This window comes from Aptenodytes forsteri, unplaced genomic scaffold (assembly GCF_000699145.1).
Source record: "Aptenodytes forsteri isolate BGI_AS27 unplaced genomic scaffold, ASM69914v1 Scaffold32, whole genome shotgun sequence".
Lineage (NCBI taxonomy): Eukaryota > Metazoa > Chordata > Aves > Sphenisciformes > Spheniscidae > Aptenodytes > Aptenodytes forsteri.
Genome location: NW_008795138.1, coordinates 1631454 through 1640518, shown reverse-complemented (window position 1 = coordinate 1640518; position 9065 = coordinate 1631454). Strand labels below are relative to the sequence as shown.

Sequence of the window (9065 nt, the reverse complement as noted above, 5' to 3'; positions counted from 1 at the left end):
TGAGCAAACGGCTGTGTGGTGTTTAGCTGCCTGCCGGGTTAAACCACAACACTCTTTCATTATTATTATCATCTATTTCTGCTTGTAGCTATGCTGTCTTCATGGATGGGTGAAACGGGCAAAGAACATTAGTGTCTAAACATTAATCATATATAATGTGACTTTGTTCTTTTATTTCAACTACCTAGACAGAAAGAAGAGTACAAGCTATTATTGTGGGGTTTAATTTTGCTCTCATTTGTTATCTTAGAAATGCCTGACTCGTTTTCTGAGGGTGATTTAACTCTACAGTGAGATGATAGCAAGACATGCCTTTTTTTAAGGACAAAAAAAATTAAATATTTTTTAAACAAATCAAGTTGATACTGTGCATAAATATGCTAGCAGGGGTTGCACCAATGGACAAGAGCCAAGCTTTTACTCCTGTATTCGCCTGGAACCAGTAATAACTGGAAAGAAAAGTAATCGCTCATGACAGAACTCATGTGAGAACCTGAGTTGAGGGGTTTTAGCTGTAAAATGCAATCCCAGCCATAAAGCAAGATTTTCACAGCAGAGAAGACTTCATCTTTAATAATGTAACAAATTACGAAAAGGATATTTGTTGAGGGATGATTACGTTTAGGAGCTGTATCTATATTGCTAAATAAGAGGAGGGTCAAGAACGAGAACACACACAGCTTCATGTCCCCAGTGCTTACAATTAGCCTCTTTAATAAGAGATTTACCTTAGAGAGAGCTAGTTGGAATAATCTAAAACACATGTAAATTACAAAGATTGAGAAATGTAGACATTCAGTATCTATTGCTCTAGCTCATTCCCTGGTTCTCTTTTATTCAGCACTATAGACACCCCAAAAAATTGTATCGTTGTATTAAATAGAATTGGTCAGGGACTGCAACTGTCCTCCTTCCCAGAGCAGAATAGCCATAACCAGGCTGCCTCTTGGGAAGAGTCCCTAGACTATGCTAAGGCTCAAATTGGGGTCAAGCATTTTTGTGGAGAGTGCTAGCTGGGTCAGTTCAAATCTGTGATGGCCAGGAAGCATGCTAATGATGGAATAAAATGGACAGTGTATGCTAGCGCTTGGGCCCACAACTGGTCTTTGTTGAACTGTACCTTCAGTGAAAATTATTAGTTATTCCTACCTAATTCAGTAGTTAGCTTTCTGTGAAAATTTTGTTTGCTTACTAAGTGGTTTTGAATGCTGCATAAATAACTACTGAGAAGAAATGTCTGGATTTTGAAGCAGTAGTATAATAATATGCTGAGGTAATTCCTATTTCTACTATTCAAGCAGCAACTGTTTTGATCCTGAGGTAACAAAGTTATATCAAGAAAGCACAAAGGGTAAGTTAGAGCTGTGTGGTGCAGTGCTGGCTCACAGCCACTTTACTGATTCTTCCTTGTGTTCAGTGAGCAGAATGAATGTTTATTTCTTTCTGTGTTTAGATGAGTTGGCTTAGACTGGAGAAAAATGTTGTGTTACTTCCATCAGAATTTCAGGCTGCTGTTTGGTTGGTGATTTTATGGAGTAGAATGAGTCTGCAGTCTTGAAACGCAGAGTTTTAGCCCTGGATCTTGGGCAGAAAGCAGTGGGTTTGACATAGCACTGTGTGCATTGCTTGTACTTTCGGCATCATCTCAGGGATATAAAGGTTACAGCTGATTAGAAGTCTCATTCTCTCTTTGAAAATTTCACTGAAAAAGCAAAAAATTAAATAGGGGTTGATGTACTTCAGACAAAACTACAGCTTTATTTTAAAAAAAAACAAACCCCACAGGGCACTATCATGAGGGACTAAAAGAGTTGTAGTACTAGTTATCTAAATACAAGTCTCTAATATAAGCTGCACTGCTAATTTAGAATACACATTTTTGTTAAGGATCTTTGGCACGAGTAGTTTTTAATGAGATCACTAAAGAGAAATGCTCTATTTTTAAGTATTCAGGTATGTAATGCTAAGCAGAGCAATGAACTTTAGCATAGTTTATTTCTCTCATTTGAAAGAGTTCAAAATAGTCATACTTCTAGAAATAATTCTTCTAGGTTTGATTTGATTAGGTAAATTGGATTCACTGCTGGGCTCCTTTGGGATTCCCTCCACAAGTACTTATGATGCACACATAAATGAAAGAGGAAATATTATGACTGAGCTTAGTTCACATTGACTGCAACAGAGTATCAAGATATTTTTATTGAAAAAGAATAAAATAAAATTCATAGAAAATCAGTGTTTCCCCTGAAGGTATATGATGTGTAAGATAAGCAAATAGGATACTAGATTTTTGTTGAAAGAGAACCAATATCACATCAGTTTCAATAGTGTAAACGTAAGTTCCCTTGCCTTTCAATGTTCATCACTCATGAGAGACAAAATCACTTGTAACTTCCTGTAAGCACAGGAAAGTAGAAAAGAATCCAGTCTTCTCATTTAAACCAGATTTACTTACATGAATTCACAGATTTTTGAGAGACAGAAGGGACCATTTTGGTTATTTAGTCTAACCTCTTGCATACCCTGTCCTTGAACCTCTGAATTAATTCATGCTTTAAGACCAAAAACTGTTTGATCCAGAACATATATATATATATTTTTTTTTAAGAACCTGACCAGAACTGTTAATAAGTTATTTTGATATAGAACAACAGTTGTGGGGTTTTTAAATGTATGATATTGATAATATAGATTTGTTTGATTCACTTTGAATGTGTAAATAACAGGTTTTGATTAATTTGTTATTTTCATATGCTTTGGCCTGCTACACAAATCTGTCAATTCTGTGTTTGCCATGTAGGCACTTACAAGGTTGTTTAAATAGATTCTTAATGTGTTGGGGTTTTTTTTGGTGCACTAAAGGATGAGCACCTTGGTTAAAAACAAATGTATTTTTTGGTTCCTTTTTAACCACTGTAATAGAACTCACTTCTGTGCCATTCTTTCTGCACAGAGGAAACAAGAACTGGATTTAGGAGTATTAGAAGATCCCTAATCTGACTTAGTATTCCTATTTCTGTCCCCAAAGATATCCCATTAAAATCTTTGGCTAGAACACCAGTCTTGATAATTCATAGTCTGCTGGCTATCAAGGACACAGAATTATTTTACAGAACAGAATATTTTATCTTCTGATATGCATGTAACACAATATTTAGCCTTGCAAATTTACATTTGTTTGTATTTTATTATAGTATGTGTTTAAAAATTCATTCTATTGCCTGACTTACCAGATGAGGTATCTTCTTAGACAATTTGTCGCTTCTCTTTGTTATTTAGCAGTTGTCCAGTTCTTGTAGCACTGAAAGGTTTATCATTACCGTTTTGTGTTTTATACTGCTTTTCAGGTGATCCATAAAAACCTTAAATAACCTGGAAAAATTACCAGACCCTATAGGACTGTACAACAACCGTACATTCTTAGTGATAATTTTCCTGATTATGTTTACACTCAGATTTGTCAGGAAGCTTCAACTACCCTTATAGATGCCTCTGTAGCTGCTGTAAGCAGTTCCTTTTTCTCACTGAAATGTTATATGGTACCAAGTCATATATTTACAGAACACTGTAAGTACTTTATTACAACAATGTAATTTCCATCATGCAAACCTCTATTTTCTTTCTAAAAGATGAAATTTCACAAAATTTAATAATGGTGCTTTTTGGTATTATAACCTTTTTCAGAATTGTTGTTTGTGTCAAAGAAAGTGTTCCACTAAGTCACCAGTGAAAATCCCCAGGGGCTTTTAGGCAATTGGGCAGTGAGAGATCTAAGCTGGAGGCCCAGCTTCCCAAAGCCACGTAGGCAAGGTGTGAAGTTGGAGACCCCCAAGGACCTTTCAGTTGACTTAAGCCCGAACCATTCACCTGTGCACATGTACCACAGTAATGGTAAGAAAACACAAATTTTCTGTGAAAATAAAATGCCACCAACAGAGGACGTGTTTTTGATATCAAAATCTTAGTTCAACAAACTTTCACCAAAATTAAGGGAAAGATCCAGCAAACTTAGCCTGGAATATTGGCATGCCTACCGCAATCTTACAACACTGGTGACCTAACGCTTGCCATAACTCAGTCAAACTAACATGGCTGTCAATAATATTTGCTGCTATTTTCATTGAAATTGAAAGGCAATGATGCATGATTAAACCCACAGTATTTTTTTTAAAGACATTTTAATGACATTTTAAAGACATTTTAATGACACTTTTAAATATGACATCTTAATATGCATTTCCATTCTTTAATAGAATGAAAAACCTTTTTGGACACCTGAAAGAAAAAGAGATTATTTTAGCCTGCGATACAAAGGGAAGAACATTTATTGTACTAGTTTTTTTGGGCACAGGGTCTACAGCTAGTAAACCTCCTTATTCAGCTGGAAGACCCAGTAAGCGTATACAAAATTCTCCAGTTATAACCTGTGTTTCTTTTCCTTTTAAATAATAGCTTTATAAAAATTACAGCACAACAGAATAATCTTTTTAAATGCCTTTTATCTTTATGTCTAATGTGAATCAATCTAGCTTTGAAGAAGTACATGGATTGTATAAATTTAATAAAGAATTTATATTAGATCTAAGCCATGCTTAGTAGAGAACCAGCACTGAGATTTGTGAACTTATATGGAGACAATATTTCTTCTTGTACAATTAAGGATACTGAAGGGAATAACAAAATCCAAATTACAAATGAGCTTGTTCATTTCTTAATCTCTACTCTTTCAAGTTTAGTGAAAATTTTGGAAAAAGTTGAAGAACACTTTTTCAATGTTGAACCTACATTTAAAGCAATTCAGTGGGATCATCTGGATTTTCAGATTTCTAGTCATAAGTCAATAATGCACAATAAGTAGAAAGGGGAAAAAAAAGAGGAAAGAGAACATAACTACTTTGGGCTGAAATTTAGAGAAGCAGCAAAATATAAAGACCTTATTAAGCCAATAAATTTTTAAGACTTAGACAGAGATACAGAATGTACAGGGGGATGCATGTCCTCAGGCTGAAGAAATGTATATATCAATGGCTCTATACTATGGAAACTTTGGCAGCAACTCTTGTTTGAAAATCTGTCTTACTGGAGGTTCTTTCATATTTATGCTTTATGCTACAGAACTCGGGAATAAAGAGTACCCTATCATACAGCTGGCTTTGGGGCTGTGTTATGATTTGAACTGGACCAAAAAAATAAGAAAAATGTCCTGTTTAACTGGGTGTAGTTCATTAAACTGGCTGTTGGCTGTTGGGGTTTTTTTCTCCATAAATATTGTGTTGGCGGAAGTATGGCATGGATTACACAATAAGCAGGGAGCAGGGCAGCTGTACAAAGGAACTTTTTTTGTCTTAGCTAGGTAGTTTGTCTTTCAGGTAGCATATAACTGTCTAATAAACCTTTTGAATCAAAAGTGCTGCATAAATTGGTTCTGCTGATTCAGTGGTGAATGGCATTCTCCTGTTCTTATACAGTGTTGCAAGTGGCTTTTATAAAGCTACTGAGATTTATCTGAGTGATATCTTTGTAGCAGTGATTAAAGTGTTTTTGCTGGGCACTGTACAGCACTTAACAGATCAAGTAGTCTGGGAAGTGACTCCATACTCCGCAAACAAACTGAGTATATTGTCCAAAAATATGAACCCAGTATCTTGCCTGAACAACAAAGCAACGACATTTTTGAAGATATAAAACAATTTAGTCTGTTTCAGACTAATCAGTAGCTACTTTCAGGAGAAAAAACATCTGATTATTAAATTAAAGAATTTGAGCCAGCGAAGTTTTGGCCAGTGTAAAGAAGTCTTGCTAGATTGAAGCAAGTGCAATGCACGAGCCTGCACCAGCTGATATTTTGGTCTAGATAAAGTTATAAGAATTCTTAACATTTGTAAGAACTTGTTTCTTTAGATATTATGAAGGTTATATGCATCTGACATGTAAACTGAACTGAATCTGGATGGGGCAGAGGGCACATTGTTTATGTATGTATGACAGTCCTACCACTTAGTATTTAAAAAGCTAGATGATAGCATTTGTACATTTGATAAATGAGAGAGATTAACATTATTCTGGTGCTTGCTCTGCTCTGCTCAACAGAACGGAGAAATGAGTTAAACTTTGAGATCTCTACCCATTGTCTTGTAGACCATGCTGGCATCATTGGCCATTTCTATAGTGATAAATAAAAAGGAGCCAGAGAACAAGCTTGTGTACTGGACCCAAACCACCTACACTGCTTAGCCCAGTATCAGCTATCCTTTTGGGTTTTTTAGGTCACCCTTACTAGTTCTCCCAAAACAATGCCTGGATGTGATTTGGGAAAGAGTTCTCTCCAGGCTGGCACTGGCTCAAACTGTACTAGCTTGATCTGCTGCTCCCTGGTCAGGCATTTGATATTTGTCCCAACACATATTTTCCTTCAGCTTCTACCAGATGCTTGTGTGACACACCCAGAGCACACAACGTACATTTTGGATTCACCAATACAGAGCTGCAGCACAGTTCTCATACTAGTCCAGATATTTCAAACTGAAAAATCCACACAAAATAATAACTGTATCCTAAGGCTATGTGGACACCGCATGGGTCTTGAAAAGATCCAGGGCTAGTTGCTATGTAGCATGGATGCTGTCTGTCTGCTCTAAAGGGGATTAGCCTGAAGGAGTGAGGACATGGGCCAGGAATTGGTGCCTGATCTTTTTTTATCTAGCAATGAAGACACAGACTTTTTTTTTTTTTAAATTGAAAAAGAAGTATACATCTCCAGATACCACTCTCTCAAATCTGTCTGTAAGCCAGGGGGGAAAAAAAAAAAATCAGAATTCTCATTCTGTAGATCCTGGAGTTTTCTTTTTAAATAAAATAATTACTAGAGAGGCATAGATGAAATTTTGGGTACTCACTGAAGTTCTCCATCTGTACTGCTAACTTGCATACTGTATCTTGTTTTCAGCTGTTGCAAGGCAAATCATTTCCTAAATATGATAAATGGGATCTCCGACAAACAGGCAGTGGTGGAGGTGTAGATGAACAAATCAGTGGAGATTGTGATGATGAAGATGGTTGCGGAGGATCAGGAAGTGGAGAAGTCAAAAGAGTCCTGAAAATTACAGACTGTAAGTCCATGATTCTGTTTCCTTCATCCATTTAAATAGTGAATTGGCATACTTTCCACTAAGAAATACCACTGAATTGTCTTGGAAAAGGGGTGGAAAAGTTGTCTGTATAATGTTTCCAAGATTTACAGGAATAGGACTCCAATTATATGAGCATGGTATGAATATGAGTATCAGTTTCATCATAACACACGTTAATACATATTTGGCATAATGTAGACTGATCTCAACACAGTGTTTTAGTCAAATAAAAGGTGTTACAATGACCTGTCCCTGTGAATTACTACTTAAACATAAAGCGTTTGTCAGTTAAGGAGAGAAATTGTTCTAATTTTTCATGGAACTATGGGAATATATAAGGTTTAGTTGGATTTCATGGAGCATTATTGGAACCAATGTACTGTAGCCCACTCAACATCAATGCCGTTATCACTTCTTACACTTCTTTCTGCTTTTCTTACTGTTTTGGGTTTTGTGGTTTGGGGTTTTTTTTTCTTTTCTGAACCACATTTGTAACAATTTTCTTCAAAAAATCATGTTTGTGCACTCCAGTGTCATGGAACTGTGAGCATGAGCAATTGGATTGAAGCGCAAGTAAGTTAACTACTTCTCTGAATCAGGTTGTTATTCTACATCTCTTACTTCTCTTCCCAGTCTAGAAATATAGGCAGAGATGATGGGAATTGATGCCTGGTATCATCAAAATTGCATTTCTGCATTTTGCTTTTTTTTTTCCTTGCCTTTTTTTTCTGCATTGTGCATTTTTTTTTCATTTTTCTGTATTTTCATTGAAAAATTCAATACTAATAGATAAAAAGTCAAGGTTGGTGTCAATCCCTGAATTTATCTATGTTTACTGAATTTGAGTGTACTCCAAGTTTCCAAGCTTAGGTAATAACCCCAGGACCTTCTTGACTTGACAGTGAAAAATCAACTTAGAAATGTGGCCATAGAGAAGCTGTAGTGTATGCTTGCCCAATTCCGATTTGAACAACTGGAGAAATGAGACTCTGAGCATCTTGGGGCATGCCTTAGCAGGTCAGTTTGGATTTAGCCTAAGATGTTGTTGCACTGATACCTAGTCTATACATTTTCAAGTCCTGCTATAGCTTATTTAGATGAGATTTTAAGAGACCTGCAAAAAGATTTGGACACTTACTTCCTGTGAGTGCCTTTGAAGTTTTAACTTTGAAAAAAGAAGTTAGAGATCAAATATTTAAAAACAGATGTGCTTTGGAATATTGGATATATTATATCTATTTGATAATGACACTCTATGATATGGAAAGACTGTAAAATAGTCTTAGAATATGACTAGGGTTATTAAGCAAGTATTAAATGACAAAAGAATTGCAAGAATAGTAAATTTTCTTTCACCATCTTCTACTGCATTAGAATTTTCTTCATATTGATATATTTATTGTAATATTTTCAAAATGTCAAAAATATAATTAGCCTTCATATTCTCTTCATACTACATGTATTATAAATCTCTAAAATTATAAACTATATATTAGGCATACTGAAGTTTGCATGTAATGCTATTTAATTTGAACATTTTCTAAGCTATTACTTAACAAAAATCTGAGTCCATACTGTTCAATATTATGACTTGTGCATGTATCTTGAGTACCTTTGATGAGCTGTTGTGATTTTATGGATTTATGCTGGCATGCATTTAATAGTTGGAATGCACCTTAAAAGGTGTCTTGAATGTATACCAGAAAGAGTCCTAGACAACACTGCTTTGTTCTGGAGTATCACACATGCTTACTGACATGGACTTTCTGTCTAATAGAACTGTTAAAACATTGCAATTAGTAAGAATTTCGTTACAATATACATCAGATTTTTTTTTTTTTCCAGAAATCACTGAAGTGTATATTTAAGATAAATGAAACAGCTTGAATAATACTTATTTTGCATCATTGTGATATATGAGTAGGACTTTAGGAA

General features: G+C 35.4%; 1 protein-coding gene across 1 annotated transcript in view; it reads left to right on the top strand.

The window, feature by feature from the left end:
• The window catches only part of GPC5 (glypican 5), an 807080-nt gene that overhangs the window by 427154 nt on the left and 370861 nt on the right, over positions 1 to 9065 (top strand). The window contains exon 6 of the mRNA XM_019471856.1: positions 6947 to 7109. Within this exon, the coding sequence (XP_019327401.1) occupies positions 6947 to 7109 (163 nt within the window). The remainder of the gene's footprint in view (positions 1 to 6946; positions 7110 to 9065) is intronic.